General features: G+C 40.1%; 8 protein-coding genes across 8 annotated transcripts; 5 read left to right on the top strand and 3 right to left on the bottom strand. All coding sequences in view use genetic code 12, as the record gives it.

Moving 5' to 3' along the window:
• Position 1: 1 nt before the first annotated feature.
• Positions 2–895, top strand: CIP1 (Cip1p; the record flags this gene model as incomplete). The annotated part of the gene is made up of 1 exon (XM_051752988.1): positions 2–895. The coding sequence occupies one exon, from the start codon at positions 2–4 to the stop codon at positions 893–895; it is 894 nt and encodes a 297-aa protein (XP_051608053.1).
• A 404-nt stretch (positions 896–1299) lies between these two features.
• Positions 1300–3975, bottom strand: KGF57_003556 (uncharacterized protein; the record flags this gene model as incomplete). Its single annotated transcript, XM_051752987.1, has 1 exon — positions 1300–3975. One exon carries the CDS (start codon positions 3973–3975, stop codon positions 1300–1302), a length of 2676 nt encoding a protein of 891 aa, XP_051608052.1.
• Positions 3976–7133: 3158 nt separating this feature from the next.
• Positions 7134–7934, bottom strand: MCM1 (transcription factor; the record flags this gene model as incomplete). Its single annotated transcript, XM_051752986.1, has 1 exon — positions 7134–7934. The coding sequence occupies one exon, from the start codon at positions 7932–7934 to the stop codon at positions 7134–7136; it is 801 nt and encodes a 266-aa protein (XP_051608051.1).
• Positions 7935–8633: 699 nt separating this feature from the next.
• On the bottom strand, positions 8634–9800 carry KGF57_003554 (uncharacterized protein; the record flags this gene model as incomplete). The annotated part of the gene is made up of 1 exon (XM_051752985.1): positions 8634–9800. The coding sequence occupies one exon, from the start codon at positions 9798–9800 to the stop codon at positions 8634–8636; it is 1167 nt and encodes a 388-aa protein (XP_051608050.1).
• A 1121-nt stretch (positions 9801–10921) lies between these two features.
• On the top strand, positions 10922–13627 carry GPH1 (glycogen phosphorylase; the record flags this gene model as incomplete). Its single annotated transcript, XM_051752984.1, has 1 exon — positions 10922–13627. The coding sequence occupies one exon, from the start codon at positions 10922–10924 to the stop codon at positions 13625–13627; it is 2706 nt and encodes a 901-aa protein (XP_051608049.1).
• Positions 13628–15273: 1646 nt separating this feature from the next.
• On the top strand, positions 15274–16965 carry HGT13 (Hgt13p; the record flags this gene model as incomplete). The annotated part of the gene is made up of 1 exon (XM_051752983.1): positions 15274–16965. One exon carries the CDS (start codon positions 15274–15276, stop codon positions 16963–16965), a length of 1692 nt encoding a protein of 563 aa, XP_051608048.1.
• A 219-nt stretch (positions 16966–17184) lies between these two features.
• Positions 17185–20178, top strand: KGF57_003551 (uncharacterized protein; the record flags this gene model as incomplete). The annotated part of the gene is made up of 1 exon (XM_051752982.1): positions 17185–20178. The coding sequence occupies one exon, from the start codon at positions 17185–17187 to the stop codon at positions 20176–20178; it is 2994 nt and encodes a 997-aa protein (XP_051608047.1).
• A 197-nt stretch (positions 20179–20375) lies between these two features.
• On the top strand, positions 20376–21521 carry KGF57_003550 (threonylcarbamoyladenylate synthase; the record flags this gene model as incomplete). Its single annotated transcript, XM_051752981.1, has 1 exon — positions 20376–21521. One exon carries the CDS (start codon positions 20376–20378, stop codon positions 21519–21521), a length of 1146 nt encoding a protein of 381 aa, XP_051608046.1.
• Between the last annotated feature and the right edge of the window lie 552 nt (positions 21522–22073).

Here is a 22073-nt window from a genome sequence, read left to right as displayed (position 1 = left end):
AATGTCTAAAGTTTCAATTGCAATTATCGGTCTCAATGGTTTCATTGGCAAACACGTCCTCAATGCCATCAACTCTGGTATCTTTGACTCCAAGATTCAATTCCCCGTCAAAGCAATCACCAGAAAAGAAGGAACCAAATCAAGCGACAAAATTGAATACATTGTCTCTGCCGAAACATCTCCAAATGACACCAAGTTGATTGACGCACTCAAGGGCGTTGATGTCGTTGTTGAGTTGACTGGTCCCAACCCTGAATTGTTTGCCAATATTGAGAAAATTCTTGCACAAGTTAAACCAAAATTGTTTATCCCATCTCAATTTGGTACTGACATTCCACAAGTTGACACTTATGCACCTGGATTTTTAGCATTAAAGACTCAACATTCGGAAAATGTTCGCAAGATTGGTGGTATCAAAGTTGTCGACATTATTACTTCATTGTTTGCTGTGCCTGGTGCTTTTCTTTACGACTGGGTTGGAGCTGTTGGTATCACGGAACAGGGGGTCAATTTGATTGGTGACATTGATCAAAAATTCCATATTTCCAAATTGGAAGATGTGGGAAATGTGGTGTTGGCTGTGGCTACTCATGATTCTATTGCCAAATTGCCCGATTTGGTTCATGTCGCAAGCGACGTTGTAACTGTTAAAGATGTTATTGACAAGTATTCCTCGTCAAAGGGAGTCAAATTGGATGTGGTGTCCAAAAAGTCTGCCGATGAAGGTAGGAAGGAGTTTGTCGAAAAGTTGAATGCTGGATTCAACCCCAATGATTTCTTGTTTTATTTGCAAGTTATTATTGCGCAAGGTTTGGATAAAGGGTTGTATTTCAGTCATTTGGATAATGAGTTGTTTAACCCAAATGAATCCTTGTGGAAATGGGGAAAGTTCTAACTTGTTGGGAGGGGGATCTACAATATTTGAATAAGCCTTTATACTAATTTGAATATGGAACAAATATTATATTGCCAAAACTTTTCTGCTTTGTATATCCTTGTATTTGCGTAACTTTCAATTAAACGCTAGTCTTTGTAGATTCTCACCTCATATACTCCACACATCCGTGTACTCTGCATAAGTGGAAGAGACAATTAATCATACCCCTTTAAATGAAGTGAATTTATGGGAGCTCCCCACTCTCCGTCAAATCAAGTATAATGTCCGTTTATCTATATATATGTATATAAAAATCTGTCCCATAATCATAATGAAATTGGTCTAAATTATCGTTCTTTTTTATTATCCCTTTAAACAGAAGCAAGCAATCGCTACACTCTCCCAAGCTGTAGTTTCACCACTTAGTGATTCATAGAGTCAACTAGACTCCTCAACACCATCTTTTCCTCCGAGGAGCTTTGCATCATCGAAGCCTCATCCACGTTATTTCCACCTCCACCAACCACTGTTCCATCATCACATCCTTGGTTCTTCCTGCTGAACTGATCTTGCACCTGTTTCTGTGCTTGCTGTTTCACCTGTTGAGCTTGTTGCTGTTGTGGTGTCAATGGCTGACCGAGTGGAAATTGCTGCTGCCTCAATTGTAGTTGCTGCTGTAGTTGCTGCTGTGTAATCCAATAACTTTGCTGTTGTAGCTGTTGCAATTCTTGACTCAGTTGCAGCAGTTGTGGCACCAGCAGCCATGGTTGTGGCTGTTCAGAATTGGATATTTGCCGAGGTACAGCATCAAACTGGCAATCACTATAATTAAACTGCGGTTGAAGCAGTGCTCGATGTTGAAGTTGACCAGTTGACCCCCAAGAGCAATTCACTGATTGTGGGCCCTGAAATTGCACCAGAGCTTGATTCTGAGAGGTGCTACTTGTTTGCTGAAAGCTCAGTCTTCGATTGAGCCCAGGTTGTTGCTGGAGTTGCTGCAGTGGAAGAAGCATTGTTGTCGACCCCTCAACCTGACCATGTTGTGACATCAGCATGTTAATTGGTGGTCGTTGCAGAAATTGCACTGGATGCGGTGCTTGCTGTTGTAATGATTGCTTTTGATTCTGTGATGATTGATCGATATCCACAATATTTCCAACAACACCGGCACCTCCTCTCCCTCCTACCCCACCCACTACTGCTGACCCCACACCAGTGCTTAACGGACTCAAACTTGTTCTTGACGCTTTAAAGGGCACTCCAGTCACAGCACACATCCAAATCCTTGTCTTATAAATACGAAACAACTCTCTAACCAAATCTCTAAAATCAATTCTCTTTGATGTAGAATAATAGAAAATCAACTTTTTCCGATCAAATTGGTACTCAGCATCAATCAACTTCATTTGCAACAAGTCTTGCGTTGCTGGCGATATAGGTGCCCCACTTAGTAAACATCCGCTTGTTGCGCTTGAAATCTTGGCAAGACATAACCTACAAGCCTTTTCTTCATCTTGCTTCTTATTCAAAATCTGAAATGCCTCATTGGGCTGTGCTAGTGCCAATATAGACTTGGGAAATTGTAATGTTGGTGGAGCAACTGAACTTGACTGACTGTGCATGTGTTGTTGTTGTTGATGATGATGATGATGTTGTTGTTGTTGATGAGGAGGAGGTTGTGAGGATGATGTATGTTGCGGATTTTGACCTGAAAGTCCACCTCCTCCTACTGCAGGCACGTTATCCAACAAGTTATTCTCAACTGGTTCATTCAAGGCTGCTTGTTGCTCTTGAAACTGCAACAACTTCAACAACCGTGCTTCATCGATTGACACATTCAACTTGAAAACCTTTCCCAAATCGCGTCCACGATCAGCCTCAACAATAACTAAATCGCCAACCTTCACTTCAAAAGAGTTTTGACCAATGGAGGCCGTTGCAGGTGCTGTTTCTGTTGGACTAGTCATGGCTGTCATACACACACCATTTGTAGAAGGGAGGTAAAACACATCAATCCTTCCCGCCTTGAATCCAACCAAAACCAATTGATAATTACGCAATGACGATTCAATAGGAAACTTGGGCAACTGATACCCGTCATTCAAGTACCGCTCCTCATCAAAAAACCGATCATTCAACAACTTCATTGTAACTTTAACACGTTCATGAGGATCCGATTCAAAGTAATCATCAACCATTTGCATTGTGGCCAAGTCATTCATAGATGGTTGGCGCTTGGACAATGTGGGAGATACATCTAGTGTCTGGCGCTTCTGGCCAAGCAATCCCTCTGTGTAAGAGTGACGTCTCATTGATTCAAAACTCACTGGCGGCGAAAAATTAACAGAGTCTTCATTAATCAACCCATTAGCAACAGCAATCTCCTCCATCGATGGTGGAGTAAACGCGCTAATGGACGATGAGCGGTTCTCATTAGGAACAGTTGATATATAGTTTTTAGCATTTGATGGGAACAAAAGTGTGTTTTGAAGTGCAGCAGGTGGTTGTTTTTGTGAAAAGTACTGCAGAGTAAAATTCGGTTGCTGTTGTTGTTGCTGTTGCGGCTGCTGTTGCGGCTGCGGTTCTTCGTGTCCGCTTAGTTTCGTTGGGGACCATAAACTTGACGTGATTGAGGCTTGTCCAGTGGAAGTGACTGAGCTTGGCAGTCTCCAAATACTCGAATCAATAGAGGACCCGCGATATTGTGAATGTGAGGGTCCTTCAGCTGCTACTCTTGCTCCCACATTTGCACCAGACAGGCCAGACAAGGGTGTATTCCAAAATGTACTTGATCCATTTGAAGCAAACTTACTCAAACTTGATCCCAACGGTGGTGGAAGTGTTGAGAGATTGCTCATTGACTGAAATGAAGGAGAAGATACTTGAGCGGTGTTGGAAATAGAAGTTTGCTGATCAAATTGGGGCATATGGAATAAATTTCGACCGTCATCTCCCCTCGTTGCGTCGTTGACTTCTGTACTCAACTGTCGATGCAGGAGTTGCTCATTCTGGTGGTGTTGATATCTATAATCTTCTGATTGATTCCCATTATCCCGACCCGGTCTTGCTGTAGCAGTTACTCCAAAGTTATGCGCCATTGCTTAACCAAATAGACTAAAACAATAAAAGGAATTCTCCCTCCCTCCCCGGAAAAAAAAAAAAAAAAAAAAAAAAAAAAAAAAAAAAAAAAAAAAAAAAAAAAAAACAAAAACACACAATTGAAAATGAAAACAGTCACAACTCTCTCTCTCTCTCTCTCCCTGGTGCAAAAATAAGAAATATCAAAAAAAAAAAAATACTCAAGCAACCCAAAATTAAATACGGTTTTCTCAACAGTGACAAAAAATGGTCTTTGTCTATAATGTGTCTTGTTTTGAAATTATCCTTTAGCTTTAAAAGTATATTATGGATAATGAGATATTTCTGCTCGTGATGCCAGTCTGGGATTCTGGTCTTTTTCCTATTTTGTCTGCACAGTTTGTGTATATCTCCAGTTGTCGTAGCCTTTTTCTAAATGAAAGTGATTTGATCTTTTGGAAAAACAAAGGCAATCACACGAAATCAAATGGTATATACAATTGTAGGGAATCTCAAACAAATGGCCCGTAAATAAAGAATGGGTATTTGGAACTCGTCAAAAATTTAAAGGAAACTCCACTGGGTATATAAAACCTCCTTTCAGAAAGCTTTGGTTTCTCAAATCTAGTTATATTGATTGTTGGGCAGTGATTTCTTGTACAAGCTCCCCACTCCGCAATTACCAAAATGATGATCTCTCTGGAGTACTTTAGCTTCGGGTTGTTGGTTGTAGTACAACGTAAAACGTTTGTCAAACTAAAAGGGGAAAAAAAAAATAAAAACAAAAACGCTCTCTAGCGGGATCTGATGATCTGACTTTGTGTATAATGCGTCTCGGCTTAAATTCTGCTAAGGATGGGATGATCCAAAGTGCTGGGTGGGGGAGGCAGTGGAACAAAGAAGTTGGCTCAGGAAGTTGAGATACTTGAATGATACAACTAGACGGCCCAAAGTGAAAAAAAACTGACCTCCAGGTAGGAGCTGCGCCAAGAGACCCCTGATCAAAACTAATTTAATCTGTGAAAGCAAAAAAAAAAAAAAAAAGAAAAAAAAAAATTAGGTGTTGTTGCTAGACTTGTATAGAAGCTCAATTGTGCTAGAAGCTAGTTCTTTGACTGCTTGTGGGTACCGGGCTAACTTTTATATGACTTTCAATAACCGGTTCTTCAATAACTTTTCTTTGGGACTTGAGTCTGGGATTGTCGGACGTCTTAAAGTGGTTCTTCTTGATCAATCTATTCTCTCTAGAGAGGAGTGTGTGAGTGTGTGAGTGTGTGACCCCTTTGTCTGAAAATAATAATAATAATAAAAAAAAAAATTGATTTGTGTCAGAACTTGTTTCTTTAAGCGACACACAAAGCTTAGTTGTATTTATTGTGTAGTGTATTGTGTAGTATACAAATCCTCACGTGATGTTATTCTGTTGACAACACTCGTAGACGATAGGTTGATGCGAACAAAGATACTTGTTAATGTAGTTGGTTTAACTGTTCTTGTTCTATGTCAACAAGGTATATGTCCAATATTGTATCTGTCTTGTGTATGTTTCAACTAGGGTAAGTGTATAGTACTATGTCTTTTCTCAGGTATAGTTTATTATGAAAATGATCTTCTTCTCTTCAAGCACAAGTCTAGCCCAAAGAGAAGTGTTACTGTATTGTGCGATAAGACGACAGCGTCTATTGATTGTACTGGTTTTGGCACCTTCTCTTGGAGTAGTTGTCAGATGTATGTGTGATAAAATTGTTTATGATTGCAAAGTCGGGTGTTGCAATACTATTTTGCTCCGATTGTCAACTGTCACTGGTAAATGTAACTGTTATTGTAAAAAACTGTTGATCTATCGGTTTAGTTGATGAGGTTTTGAAATTGATATGAATGTAAACCACTATAACAAAGGCAGTCCCTCCTTGCTCATTTATATAGAGAAAATTTTCCTTTGGTTGAGCAACAATCAAATTCTGTAAAGGAGTCAACATCCATCTGTATCCTCATGTGGGCAATTCGCAATTTCCAATTTATCAAACTGACGTCAAATAACGTAAAAGAGTTTTGCATGTGGGCTACCTTGACGTTTCTTTTTTTCTGTTCCCTCAACTTTGAGGCGATGACACATCTTGATAAGAATGCTCTTTCGAAAGGAACCGGCAATTAGAACGAGAAGACAAGACAATATCGGAACCTACAGAACAGTAACAAACAACTGTATAGAATCAAACACCATGACCCTATCTCTCGTATATTATCGGCTGCCTTGATTAGCTAAAAATACCTCAACTTTCCTTTTGAGTGGTCATTGCTGCAAAAGTATGCATCCAATAAAGAGCAATTACAAATGCAACCAAAGGTAAAAGTAATTGAACAAATAATCTGAGGAGGGGAGTACAAAATTTACAGCTCATAAATGTATGGTGCGGTGATGTGGGAACTTATATGAGGAGAGAACCCCAGCAATCAAACACTTACTCATTTTCCTTTTGATGTAAGGAGGTTTATCTCTGCCATTGAATTCAGCAAAGCAAACTGCCTCCTTCAAGGTGGGTGTGGATCAAACAACGTCTAATAGTTTCAATCAACAACTCATGACAGATAGTAAAGTCTGTTCCATTCAGTTAGCAGACACAATTCTGTGTGTTCTCTTTTTGTTTTTTTCTTTCTATCCTTTGCGCACCAATGATCATTTCAAGTAATTGCAACTACTTGATTAGGAATTCCTCAAGCCACTCGAATAACCCGTTTTAGAATACTTCTCACTACACACACACACACACACACACACCACAAAACACCACCTTCTCAATTGGGCAACTTGGCTGCAAAAAAAATGAAAAAAAAAAGAGAACATACAATTGACCATCTATTCGTGTAGGCAACTGTCTGGGGTGTAAGTTCAAGTGCGGTGAAGGATGGAGTGAGTGAAGTGGAGTGAGAACTATAGCAACTTGCAATACTTTTTTGCTGAGCGAAAATGTTGTGCACTCTTTGCTTATTTTCAAAAAACGCAATATATTTCAAGAGAAAAGACTATACAGTTATAACGTAAAGGAGGTCCTGGAATTGAAAGTGTAGTCAGAAACAAACAACCAAACAAACAAACAAACAAGAAAGTTTTGCAACTAAGTTGTGAAACTCTCTTCATAAAGAGATATCACATCCACCACCCATTACTTGAATCCCCCTATTGGTATTGTTGTTGATTAGGTATGTTGCTATTTTGCATGTTTGAAAAATACGCATAGTCACCATATGGCAAATTACCAGGTTGACCTCCCGGTTGACCCGGTTGTCCTGGAGGAGCACCTCCTGGATTACCGCCATACTGAGGAATACCGTGTGGACCTCCAGGACCTCCAGGACCTCCACCAGGTATTGGTGGCTGCGGTTGTTGTTGTTGTTGTTGCTGATGGTGTTGTTGGGCGGCAGCGGCAGCAGCTGCATGCTGTTGTTGCAATTGCGCATGTTGCTGTTGAACTTGTGGCTGCTGCTGTTGTTGTTGTTGTTGTTGTTGTTGTTGTGGAGCCACGGGAGGTGCAGGGCTTTGTTCAGGAGAGTCAGCTTGCTCACCATCACTTTGGTCTTGGTCGCCACCAAGCCCTTCCTCTGGAGCATTCAAACATGCTTGAATCAAGTTCTTACCTTCTGGCTTGGTAACCAATGGTTGCAATTTAGGCGTGGTGAAGGTGTAAACTAACCCAGTTTCAGAAACAACCAACAAAAGAACTTGGGTTCCTGTCAACACACTCAATTCGTAAGCTTTCTTCATTATACCGGCTTTTCTCTTACTAAATGTGATATGACGTCTGCTCTTATCTTGGATAAACTTGATCTCTATCTTTCTTCTCTCCTTTTGAGTCTTGCCAGATGATGGAATGTCATCGTCGTCGTCATCATCGGGTGGATTGGCTTGGGTAGCGTTGTTGATTGGGTTCCCATTGACGCCAGTTTCATACTCGGCAGTTTCCTCAATTTTGGTTGACATCTAAAGTAAATGTTAGTATCATCAACTTTGGTCTATTGAGATACAACAACGGTGGCGTACAAAGAGTGCGCTGTAGCATGAATCTGTGTAGAAAAAACTTCACGCAATAACGACCTTCCTAATCGGGGTAACTGCTTGATTCAACTGTTGAAAATCAAAATTTAATAACAAAGTTGTTTACAATTTGAGAATCAGTGGCAGTTTTCCCATGCACACTCCCTCAAGACTTCTCATATGCGCACTTGTGTTCCTGTTGTTTGCTTTTGGAAATTTTATACATACGGCCACAGTTGTGTGTGTATATAAATGTATCTCTATGACTGTCTGTGTTTATAAAAACCAATCTTGTGTATATATATTTTTGGATGGTTTCCTAGTTAGTCAAAGAGAGATTTTTATTTTTCCCTTCTGTCTCTCTCTCTTTCTCTCTCTTTCCCTTATTTTGGTTGTTGATTTTATTGCCCAATTGGGATTTCACAATTTGCTTAGTATGTGTGTATGGATGTGCAACATTTACGAATTTACTTGCACTAATAGTGCAGAAGTCGTGCTTGGTTCAATTATAGTCCTATACGCAATCAAACGGCGATAAGGGCGATGGGGCGATGGGGCAATAGGGCGAATAGGAGGAACAAGTTCTACTAAGGACTGCTTTGAAGAAAGTGTTACATTGCTAGTATGTTCTGAGAGATGAGCTACTTAGTTTCCATTGATTTGAACTTCGTGTTTCAAAGGCGAGTCCACTGGATTGACAGTTACCCCATCCACTTTGACCACAACCTCTTCCTTTACCGGGTCTACCGGTTCTACTACTTCAGGTGTAGACTGAACTGTGCTGGTGGGTGTCAGTTGCGCAGAAACTGCTTCACTCTTTGCTTCAAAATCCTCCTCTATATTCTCTCTTACTTCGATCCCCAATCTTTTCAAAATCTTGCTAGCCCTTTCTTTGAATTGAAGTTGACCTTGACCATCATCATCCTCACTAACTTGTTTTCTTTGATCCACAATAAGTGCTCGTAACAATTTGCTCTTTGATATTACCGATCTGGGCACTTTACTAATCAAACTCAGAAATTGAGTCAACAAATGACAGAGTTCATCGATGTTGGGTTTTTCAGTCAACAATTGCTCAAGAACATCCTCTTCAATCTGCCTGAATTTTGCAATTGCCTTTTCATAGAGCTGCGAGAACTCGCTGGCTTCGGGTACTTTGGCAAAAACAGTCTTTTGTTCCTCTAGACTATCGTAAATATAATTTCCCTCTTTGATACTGTACTTGTTAAAGTCCTGTACTCCCCAGTCGGAGTCATACTGAGCTAACAACTCCTCTTCTTCTCGTTTCTTTGCCTCTGCTAGACTTTTCTTGTCCACAGCCAGTGCAGGTGCAACCACTTTTTGTTTTTTACGAGGTGGAACCTTCACCACGACATCCTCCTCCTCCTCCTCCTCTTCTTCTTCTTCTCCTGTGTCAACAACATCATCACCCGCATTAGCGTCCACACCTTCTGGTGCTCCCTTTGATCCATATTTAATAAACTCCTTCATATCCAATGGATCTTTGGCAAGTTGAAAAGCTTGATCCAAAACAGTATCCTTTCTCCTCTTCTTGGAGCTTTGAAAAAAATGCGCAGCTATGTCTTCTTGGCTCAATGGTTTGATATCAGTAGACTTGATCCATATATAAGTATCATCGCTAAAGAATTTTATGGGTATGATATTGGGCGTTGGTTCGTGTTGTTTATTCATGGGTCGTTTGTTGAGAATATGTGATGGTAATAAGGATACATCTAACACCATTGCTGGCCATGCTGGGTATCCTTTGACTTTAGCTAGAACAATGCTTTTAGGTGGGTATTGTTCCGACATGACTGTGCAAATAAGGAAGCTTCTTGGACTGCTCTATGTTTGTTTGAGACGTGACGGGCAAAAAGAAGCGAAATTTTTCTGAGATGTCGAATTTGTTGTCTAATTTTTCTTTCAAAACTATTGAATGAAAGTTTTGCGACACGACACTGATTAACAACTGAGAGCAGCTCGATTTCATTACTTCAAATACATAGAGACAAATTGAGAAGCCGCTGCAAAGTCAGTGTACCATACAATCTATGCTAGCAATAGTAAGCACCGTGATATACGGACTAATAAGAAGGTGATAGATACAATTGTTGCTGTATTATATATGTATACACACACCCAAACACACCCAAACACACACACACATATTGCGCAAAATTGCAACAAACAAAAACAAAGACAAAACAGAAAAGAGAATGAAAGACGGAATCTCTCTCTTTCTCTCTTTCTTTTTCTTCCCCCCACACACACACACGTTCTTCAAGCGCTCAAAGCTATTCTTTTTTTTTTTTTTTTCTTTTGTACAATATACACTTAAGAGCCACAGATATAGTTTGTTTTTTGTTGGGGGGTAACACACACAACGCATCGTTCGCATACAAAGTGCTCCTACATCTTATTATTCAAATGGTTAATGTGCTTAGTTACATTGTTGCTTGGTGTTTAGAGTTAGACGATAGGGTTAATCTTGCTATTTGTCTACTTGTAATTATCGGATGATCAATTTTTTTTTTTGTATCAGTTGATGCACTTCTTGTCAGGAAATGTGCCAGTACACTGGATTCTCCTTTTGCAGCGGCTGTGAGCAGTAGGACTGAACGAGAGGAATCTTAACAGGAAACTATCCCAATGATAGAAGTAAGCTTTCGTATAACACTGTTCCGAATGCATATATTGGGCACTACCTACTAAACTCCGGCATTTTTTAATCCTCCCTACCCTCTATTAATAAACTATTGACTTACACAAAACCTCCAAAACTAACTAAAAAAAAAAAGAACTAGACAATTCTCTTTGAACCCCCTTTTACTTTTACTTTTAAATATTTAAGCATTCATCACAACTTCTTTCAATTGAGCTCATATTGTGTTGAACTTCCTGTCCTTCCTAGCCTTCCGTCCCTCTTTGCGCAAATGTCTCAAGATTACCTCACTCCATCAACTTTACCACACCCGCCCTTAAAGAGAACCAATACTGGGTTCACCCCCAACCAAATTATTGCCTTGGATGCCGAAATTCCCGCCTCGGCAAAAGAAGCATGGTTCAAATACTCCCAATTGGACATCTTGGACTCAAACTACCGAGGCCCCCGCAACAAATCGGACAATGTCCATACAATTGTTGACAATCCCGACAAGTTTGAAAAGGAGTTTGTAAACCATGTTGAAATGTCGTTGGGTAGGTCCATGTACAACTGTGACGAATTGGCTGCGTATCAAGCTGCTGCAAATACGGTTAGAGATGCGTTGGTGATTGATTGGTCCAATACGCAACAGAGACAAACCATTCAAGATGGGAAAAGAGTTTATTATTTGTCGTTGGAGTTTTTGATGGGAAGAGCCATGGATAACGCTTTGATAAATTTGAAATGTGAGCAGAATACTAGGGAATCGTTGAAGGATTTAGGCTTCAGCTTGGAGGATGTGTTGGAGCAAGAGCCAGATGCTGGTTTGGGTAATGGTGGGTTGGGTAGATTGGCCGCGTGTTTTGTTGATTCCTTGTCTTCGAAAAACTACTCTGGTTGGGGATATGGTCTCAACTACCAGTACGGTATCTTTAAACAAAAGATTATCGATAGCTATCAAGTGGAAACTCCAGATTATTGGTTGAGATACACCAATCCTTGGGTTTTGGATAGACATGAAATCCGAATCCCCGTTGACTTTTACGGGTATGTTTATCAAGAGCAAGACCCCAACACCGGCAAAGTGAAGAAGAGCTGGAGTGGTGGTGAAAGAATCTTGGCCGTTCCTGCAGATTTCCCAGTTCCAGGATACAACACCGACAATACAAATAATTTGAGATTGTGGAATGCCAAGCCTACTCATGAGTTTGATTTCACTAAATTCAATGCAGGTGATTATCAACAATCTGTAGCTGCTCAACAAAGAGCAGAAGCTATTACTGCTGTGCTTTACCCTAATGATAACTTTGAGCAAGGGAAAGAGTTGAGATTGAAACAACAATACTTTTGGGTGGCTGCTTCTTTGCACGATATTGTTCGCCGATTCAAAAAGAATCACAAAACCAACTGGGATAAGTTTCCTGATCAAGTTGCTATTCAATTGAACGATACGCACCCAACGTTGGCAATTGTTGAATTGCAAAGAATTTTGGTTGATTTGGAAGGTTTGGATTGGGATTATGCATGGTCAATTGTAACCAAAGTCTTTGCATATACCAATCATACAGTTTTGGCTGAAGCTTTAGAAAAATGGCCAGTTGACGTTATTGGTCATTTGCTTCCAAGACATTTGGAAATCATTTATGATATCAACTATTTCTTCTTGAAAGACGTCGAGCATAAATTCCCTAAAGACCGCGACTTGTTGAGAAGTGCGTCCATTATTGAAGAAGGATATCCTAAATCGGTGAGAATGGCTTACTTGGCTATTGTTGGCTCGCACAAGGTTAATGGTGTTGCCGAGTTGCACTCAGAATTGATCAAGACCACCATTTTCAAAGATTTTGTCAAGATTTTTGGTCCTGATAAATTCACAAATGTTACCAATGGTATCACTCCAAGACGGTGGTTGAGACAAGCCAACCCTGAATTGGCGGCATTGATTGCCAAGAAGTTGGATGATCCAAATTATGAGTACTTGACCAATTTGGGTAGATTGAAGAAGTTGGAGAATTTCATTGATGATGAAAAGTTTTTGCGAGAATGGGACGCCATCAAGTTCAACAACAAACGTAGATTGGCAGCTTTGATTAAACAAGAAACTGATGTTGATGTTGACCCTACTTTACTCTTTGATGTTCAAGTCAAGAGAATCCATGAGTACAAGAGACAACAAATGAATATCTTTTCAGTCATTTACAGATATTTGCATATCAAGGAATTGATTGCAAAAGGCGTCTCTATTGATGAGATCAAGGAGAAATACTACATTTCCAAAGCCTCCATCTTTGGTGGTAAAGCTGCGCCAGGTTACTACATGGCCAAAACTATCATTCACTTGATTTGTAAAGTGGGTGAGGTTGTCAACAATGACACTGGCATTGACAATCTTTTAAAAGTTGTTTTCATCCCCGATTACAATGTTTCAAAAGCTGAGATTATCTGTCCTGGATCCGACTTGTCCAACCACATTTCCACTGCAGGAACAGAGGCTTCAGGTACATCCAATATGAAGTTCGCCTTGAATGGTGGGTTAATCATTGGTACTGTTGATGGAGCCAATGTTGAAATCACGCGTGAAATTGGTGAAGAAAACATTTTCCTTTTTGGAAACTTGGCTGAGTCAGTTGATGAAATAAGACATAAACATTTTGTTGACGGGGTTCATATCCCCAAGACTTTGCAAAAAGTGTTTGACGCTATTCTCAGTGGGCAATTTGGTAACCCGGATGATTTCAAACCTTTGATTGAGAGTATTAGAGATCATGGTGATAATTATCTTGTTTCGGATGATTTCGACTTGTATTTGGATGCGCAAAGAAAAGTTGAAAATGTGTTTGGTCACCATGGTGCTGATGCCGAGGATGAGGACCACTTGAAGAGATGGGTTAGGAAATCGGTTTGGAGTGTTGCCAATATGGGCTTCTTCTCTAGTGATCGATGCATTGATGAATACGCTGAGAATATCTGGAATATTGAACCATCCAATATTTAATTGGTTTGGCTTTGGCTTTGGCTTTGGCTTTTTGTTGATTTTTTGTTGTTACTTTCCTTGTTAGATAGAAGTACAAGAAATGTATAGTACCCAGTTTAGAGTTGAATATTAAGAGAAAGTTTACTTGTTTAGAAGATAAATGCTTTGAGAATGAGAGTATCCTTTCCATCGGCGCTCCGAGTTTGTGGCGTGTTTGACTATTGTCTTCTCCACATACTAAGTTTGTGTACGTGACTGCTGTGCGTGAACTGCAGATTATCCGTTGTGTTAACTTGGTTGTGTTTCTTGGGAATATTGGACCATTCTCTCTTGAAGGGAAGGACTACACTCGAGTAAACTTGAGAGCTCAAAACAGGTCAGTGTTGGTCTCTGCGAGTTGGAACTGGTGGGTATAGTTTGATGTCATGACGTAATGACGTAGTGATTAAATTTAGTTTTTAAAGCCATTCAATGGAAAATTTCATCCATCCATTTTTTGTGTAAGTATTAACTCCGTGTGACATTAAAGCAAAGGAAAAAATAAAAAAAAAAAAGAAATTTGCCGTGGGATCAATTTATGACAACTAAAAAGTGAAAAGCTTGGCGAATCTAACGTGACTGGAGAGAATATCCACAAAATGGTATTCTTGGGTAGCAATGTTTAGCTCTACTTGATTTACGTGCAACCTGAAGTTGAAGCTCGCAACTGGCAACCTGGTGAATCTATAGCTAATCGAGAAGCTTATATCGAGTTGTAAACTACAAATTTTGAGGTGACTTGAAAAGCTCTCCTGAGTTACATGAATGTCGCTTACCGGGAATACACAATGAGGCTGTAATTGATTTCTGGAGCTAAGGAGCCAGTAATATGCTAGCCAAGTGTAATTTGTGATACTCAGGCCGTGTCAAAGGACTATTTATAGAACAACTCAACTGATCTGTCTACGTGAGAAAAAACGCCATAAAGTGCTGCACCGTTAATTCCAACGAACACAAACAATAAAAACGTATTGCACCAACTGCCCATCTCCGAAGGATCGTGGCCAGAAGCTGCAGAAACCACTCTATAAACGACATACACCTCAAATCAAGCAATAGCACTCCGCAGACAAATATTTCTGCAAACAAATGTAACGTACCCGAACTCCGCACATCCTGTATATAAATAGCTTTATTGTTTTGTTACTTTGCACTAAATTCTTCTTCCCCACCTTTATTTCGAGAAAGCGCGGAATAAAGATAAACCCTGGTTGCAATTATAGATTGCACTCGTCGTTTGGCTGCATGAGAGCAGCTTGACCAGTTTATGGCTCTACTCTTCACCTACAATCCTAGCTTGAAACAAAGTGCGCATCCTTCCCCCCACATTAGCAAATTTGCTGCAACATTGGCTATTGTGCATGCATAAACTCAAAGTTGGAGGTTTGTAAAAAAATTTTCCTTCAAAGAACAATAACTGAGCTATTTTGTGTACATTGTTTTTATTACTGGAACGGCATATGTTGTGCAACAAACTATAAACAGAAACACGCTATTGATTCTGAAATCTGGAGGGAGTGGGGGGAGAGGGTTTCAGCTGGAGGGATAGTACTATATAAATAAGGGACAATTTTGCCAAACAGCTCTGAAATGAAATCTGTTGCTTCTTTTCCATGTTATCACCCACTATGGATTCCGACGAAGTTAAAGCAACAGTTTCTGAGAGCGACCAGCTCTCTGGGACATCCAAACAGTTTCAAAATGTCGATTTGAATGAATGCGAAGACCCTGAAAGAGTACATACATTTTTGGGAATGTCTGGACCAAAACTAAACTATGCCGTCTCAGTGTTTGCTGGTGTAGGTTTCTTGCTATTTGGTTATGATCAAGGTGTTTATGGAAGTTTATTGAGTCTTGACTCGTTTGAGAAAACGTTTCCCTCAATGAAAGCAAGTGTCAACTCAACGCTACAGGGGGCAGTTATTGCCGTTTATGAACTAGGCTGTGGGTTTGCTGCTTTGTCAACCGTTTATCTTGGTGACAGGTTGGGGAGAATCAAATGTATGTTTTTGGGATGTGTTATTGTTTTGATTGGAGCTGCCTTGCAAGCTTCGGCATTCACGGTGACGCATTTGGCAATTGCAAGAGTATTTTCTGGGTTTGGAACTGGTTACTTGACCTCCACTGTGCCTGTTTGGTCGTCGGAAATGAGTAAAGCCAAGTCGAGAGGTAAGTTGATTATGATGGAGGGTAGTTTGATCACTTTGGGAATTGCTATTTCGTATTGGATCGATTTTGGGTTTTACTTTGTTGATAGAGGTGGAAATGACAGCAAAGCCATTTCCTGGAGAATCCCCGTTGTGCTTCAAGTCATATTCCCAATCCTTTTGATTGTTTTTGTTTTCAAATTCCCAGAATCACCACGTTGGTTAATGGCCAAGGGAAGGGTTAGAGAAGCCAGGATTGTGTTTAGTGCATTGTACAACCTTCCTGAAGGAGATGAAAAGATAACTGATCAGTTGACTGAGATTCAAAGTGCTCTTGACTTGGAGAAATCTAATGATCAAGGCTTCAGTCTCAAAGCATTGACTACGCAAGGGGCAACCAGAAATTTCCATCGGTTGAGTTTGGCATGCTGGTCCCAGATTATGCAACAAATTTCGGGAATCAATTTGATCACATACTATGCTGGAACCATTTTCCAAAACTATCTTCACATGGAACCACTTCAATCGAGAATTCTTGCTGCTTGTAACGGTACTGAGTACTTTTTGGCGTCACTTTTTGGAATCTTGTTTATTGAAAGAGTTGGGAGAAGGAAATTGTTATTCTGGGGTGCTATTGGCCAGTCTCTTTCGATGGTAGCATTGACTGTTGCCGCATGGAAATCACAAGTGGCTTACGATACAGGCAAGAGCAGCACCTCGGCTGGTGTTGCCGCCACTGTGTTTTTGTTTGTTTTCAATTCCGTTTTCGGTATGACGTACCTTGGTGCAACATGGTTATACCCGCCTGAAATTTCGGCATTGCAATTGAGAGCTCCTACTGCTGCATTATCAACAGCAAGTAACTGGGCATTCAACTTTCTTATAGTTATGATTACCCCAGTTGCTTTTGAACACATCAAGTACTACACTTACACCATCTTTGCTGTAATCAATATTTTGATGGCACCAGCCATTTATTTTCTTTACCCTGAAACTGCAGGTCGTACATTGGAAGAGATGGATTATATTTTCAACCAATGTCCAGTTATGGAGCCATGGAAGGTTGTGCAAATTGAAAAGCGTACTCCAAAAAGAATCCATGGTACTGATTTGGAAAAGCCGACTACTGAACATATTGACGATGTGGATGCAGAAGATTTACTTGTAAAGTGAATGTGTATAAAATATTTGAATTTAAAGTTATTAGAGTTGAATTCAAGTGTAGAGTGGATCGTAGTATTTATTCACCTGCGCGTGTTTGCAAATTTGATGCGACAATATGTGTTTTTTTGCGCGTCACAACTTTTTTTTTATTTTTATTTTTTTTCGCTATTTTGATATGTTTTCCAGATATTTCCCCCATCTCCATCAGGGAATTAATTTGTGAGACCAATGCCAGATTTACTTCAATTGATCGTCAACCAGACGTCTCCAGATAACATTGTTCGAAAATCTTCAGAGCTAGAATTCAATGAGGTTGTGAAACAGAACCCATCCGAGACTACGTATTTAATACTAGAAGCATCACTAAACAATTCGATCTCTGTTGATATCCGACAATCTTGTTTACTTCACTTGAAAAGACTAGTGCCCAAGTTCTGGTCATTGGGGTTCCCTTCTTTCATTGGACCGCCAATTGATCAAGAGTTGAAGAAAGTTGTGAGAACTAAATTGTTGGAATTGGTTTTGGGGTCGGGAAATTCCAAACTCAGAAATGGGGCTGCTTACGCGATTGTGCAGATTGCATCGGTTGATTACCCTGACGAATGGCCGGACTTGATTAATCAATTGTATACAGCTGCTTCTGATTTGAGCAATGAGGATGCAATGTTGGGTGGATTGCAAGTGTTGACCGATTTGATCGATGATTTGATCACAGAAGAGCAATTTTGGAATGAGGGGGTGGGTCTTGGTATCAACACCCATTTGAACCAAATCTTGCAAAACTCGGGGGTAAACATCTCGGTAAAAAAACAAGCTTTAAAGTTGTATGAGAACGTTGTGGCAGTTTATGAGAGTCCTGAAGCGTTTGCCAATGCAGCTAGGAAGGAGACTGTTCTTCAACAGATTAACGAAACTTTACAAATTTTGTTGAACTTGATAAAATCAGACGGCACGAATTTGATTCAGTTGGACTTCAAAAGCAACTTATTCAAAGTACTTGCTTCAGTCGTGGGCCACTTCCACAAGCGGATTGCAATCGATTTGAAACGAAACTTGATGATAGCCACGGTTCAAAACTTGCATTTGTTAGCTCCGGTGTACAATGCTGTTGCGTTGAACACGTTTGATGCGCCCCAGCTGTCCGAGTTGGATGCACAAGAAACTCTCAATGCTTTGATTTACAACTTGTTCAACACTATAGCTAGTATTCAACACGATGTACTGATTTCCAGCGTGTCCCCCATTGAGGAATTTTACAATGATGCAGTTGTGTGCTCGGCATTGCCTAAGGAGAAATTGGAAGAGTATGATGAAGACATCAATCTGTATGTGAGTGATATTACTGGCCTATCCGTGGACATTATTGCTCGTGATGCAATACTAGACTTTTGGGGTGAATTGAATGAAACCGATGCCCGTGGGATTTGCAATTTGATTGTCGGACAGTTTTTCACTGATGAGAGATTACTAGAGGCCGAGCTTTACACATTGGAAGGCTTGTTGTCAAACGATGTGAAGCTACCAGAAGTTGAATTGAACAGGTTGCTTTCAATTATAACTTATAACAGCAAGATAGTTGCGTCTCGATGCATATTACTTTTGCCAAAGTACTTTGAAAATTTCATGGAAAAAGAGGCACGTAGGGTGTTTGCCGACATTATTTCGTTTGCCGAAAAGGGAGATGCGCTAATCCGGGTGTCTGCGCTTGTCAGCTGTGGGTATTTCCAGCAAGTGATTGAATTTTCGGCCTTGGACAACTCTCTTCAGTTAACCATATTTCAACTTGTTTACTCGTTGGTGGATGAGTGTGAGGAAGATGGACTCCCTGTCTTGTTGGAGGCTATAACACTGGCAATATCAATCAACCAATCAAATGCAGCAAAGTCACAAATTGTAGTTGGGGTTTCCGTCGTTGACTTGATTTTCAAAATTGCATTCAAGGACCCAGCCAATGTGCAGTTAATCTCTGATTCCTCAGACTGCTTAACTGAGCTATTACTAGGCATTGACACTCAAGACTACATCAATGCTTGTGAAAAATCGTTGCCTTTTATATTTGAAGTTATGGAGCAGAGCAATGGCGAATATACACCTCAGTTGTATTTGAGTTTGGAACATCTTGGTATAATTGTGAAATCAGCCCCTGGGGAATTGCCCGCCAAAATATTTGAATACGCGTATCCAATATTACAAAATGTCTTACTTAAATCATCAGACGACCAGGTACTCCAAAGTGGTGGTGAAGTGTTTGATGAATTGATCTGCAAAGCATCCGGTTTGTTCATCAACTACAAAGATCCATCTGGCGTTTCCGGACTTGAGTCAATGATGCAAATTGTCTCCAAGTTTTTATCTCCCCAGTTGTCCGATAGTGCTGCAAATAAATGTGGATTGATAGTGGCATCACTAGTGAGCGAATTTCAAGACTATTTATCTCCAGGGTTATTGATCCAAATCCTTGAAGCGACTGTCAATCGACTTGTAATTGCAAAAGAATCCGTCACAATTGAAAACTTGATTATGGTATTTTGCAAGCTCGTGTTAAAGTCTCCACAAGATACAATCAACTTTTTAAGCAGCATGGTGGTGAATGGCAAATCTGGATTAGAGGCGGTATTGCCCATCTGGTTTGATTCATACGAAGTTACTAGAGGATTTGATCAAATAAAGCAAAACTCACTAGCATTGGCGAGAATATTCACCTTGGGTGACCCGAGAATTTCCAATTTGTTGGTGAATGGTGAGATTATCCCATATGATGGAGACTTGATTATTACAAGATCCATGGCCAAATCGATGCCGGATAGATATACCCAAATCTCGGCAGCATTAAAAATTTTGAAGCTCTTGGTTGGAGAGTTGCAGTTCCAATGCCAACAACCAGGAGTTGGCGATTATGCACAAGCCCATGCAGTCGTAGAAGAAGAAATAGAAGAAGAAGAAGAAGACGAGGAACAAAAGGCAAATAACAATGATGTACATGCTGACGATGATGAGGATGGGTGGGAAGATATGGATGATATTGGAGTGCCCAACTTTGCCAAGTTGAAGGCGTACATTAACGATGATCACAAGGACAAGCCTGATGATGATAGTTTGAAGACCTTGTTGGTGGAATTTTTCAGAGAATGTACAAGCAAGAATCTTGGCAACTTCGGTCACTATTATGAAGAATTGAATGATAAAGAGAAGACGATTATAGGCGAGTGTCTAATCTTTTAGACAAGACTTTGTGTGTGTATAGATTTCCAGTGTTGTGTCGTATAACCTAAACACGACACTAATTATTTTTCTTTTTTTTTTTTTGGTTTTCTTTTTTTGTCATCGCATCTCCGACATCTCTCTCTCTCTCTCTCTCTCTCTCTCTTTTCACAATTCTAGACTCAAAAGATTGACCTTTACTCATTGTAAATAGGTTCATGAAAAGTCTACTGCGAGCCATGTCGTTCACCACTAAACTCCTCAAGGTTAAACCAGAGCTGATAATCTTCTCAAAAGATCAACTCCTACCTCGTATCAATGATAAGGAGACTGAAGAAAATCTTAAAATCGCAGCAAAGGAGTTGCAAACCACCGACAATGTGATTGGGTTTCCCACTGAAACAGTTTATGGTCTTGGTGGGTCGGCATTGTCTGACGAATCGGTGAAATCCATTTACAGAGCCAAGAATAGACCAGCAGATAACCCATTGATTGTTCACGTATCGTCACTTGCCCAGTTGCAAAAGAAGCTTCTACCTCCAGATTACAAAATACCACAAATTTACCAGAGATTGATAGATGAGTTTTGGCCCGGTCCATTGACTATTCTACTACCTGTGCATAAAGGTTCACCCATTTCCAAGTATGTCACCGCAAATCAGGATACTTTTGCCGTGAGGATGCCCCAGCATCCAGTTGCCAGGGCATTGATTGCAATCAGCGATTTGCCATTAGCTGCTCCCTCGGCCAATTCATCGACTAAACCGAGCCCTACAATGGCGCAACATGTAATGCACGACTTGCTGGGGAAAATACCGATTGTTTTGGACGGTGGGCTGAGTGATGTTGGAGTGGAATCAACTGTGGTAAATGGCCTTTGTTCACCACCAATGCTTCTTCGTCCTGGTGGAATCTCGGTAGAGGAGTTGAAAAGAGTTGGGGGAGAGGAGTGGGAACATGTGCAGATTGCCAAGCGGACAGCCGAAAGTAACGAGGCGGTGAAAACACCCGGAATGAAGTATAAGCATTATTCACCAAATGCAAAGGTTATATTATTCATCAATTGCGGCAATGGAGAGGAACTGATTGCTGAATATGTAAAGTCAAACCATATAGACTTGAACCAGACAAAAGTTGCATTACTAAAATCAAAACAGTTTAAGGATTTCAAAGGCATAGAAGTTGTTAAAGATTTAGGTAAAAGTGGAGAGGACATTTCGAGAAATTTATTCAAGTTATTGAGACAAGTGGATGAGGAAGACAAGGTGGATATTATCTTTGTGGAGGGTGTGGACGAAACAAACGAAGGGCTAGCAATCATGAACAGGTTGAACAAGGCTGCAGTCGAGGTGGTAGAGAAGTGAATAGACAGTGAGTATTGTGAGGAAACGACATTGCAAAATTGAAGTAATTTGCTTCTGGTTATCTGAAAGGGGAAATTTTTTTTGTAATGTACCGAGCGGAATTTATGGGGCGGGTCCAAAGATTGTATAACGCGAGAAACAGCGTAGAATGTGGCGAATATTGCTACGCCCAGTGGTCCATATCGATACACTTTGACGTTTTCACAGAGAGTAATGTTGATTTTCTATGTATGAAGGTAGCAAGAAACAGGGTAGGTATCATCCTTTGCTGTACTTTGTGAATAGATTGACTCTTCTTTACACTGAAAAATCTTTTGCTCTTCGTCATCATGATCTTCTTCTTCCTACAATTTTATTTTATTCCTTTTTTTATTTTTATTTTTTTAATTTATTTCTTCTCACTATGCCAAACAGACAAACAGACAGAAAAAAAAAGAAGAGAAAGAAAAAAAAAAAAAAAAAAAAACCTCAACGGGCATTAAAATAATCTTCCACGTCTAATTTTCCAAAACAGTTTCAATCTTTCCAATCTTTTGCAACACGCTTTCAACG

The sequence above is a fragment of the Candida theae genome (assembly GCF_024610275.1).
Source record: "Candida theae strain CBS 12239 chromosome Unknown scaffold9, whole genome shotgun sequence".
NCBI lineage: Eukaryota > Fungi > Ascomycota > Pichiomycetes > Serinales > Debaryomycetaceae > Lodderomyces > Lodderomyces theae.
The sequence above is the reverse complement of the archived record's forward strand: the minus strand, read 5'-3'. Positions and strand labels throughout refer to the sequence as shown.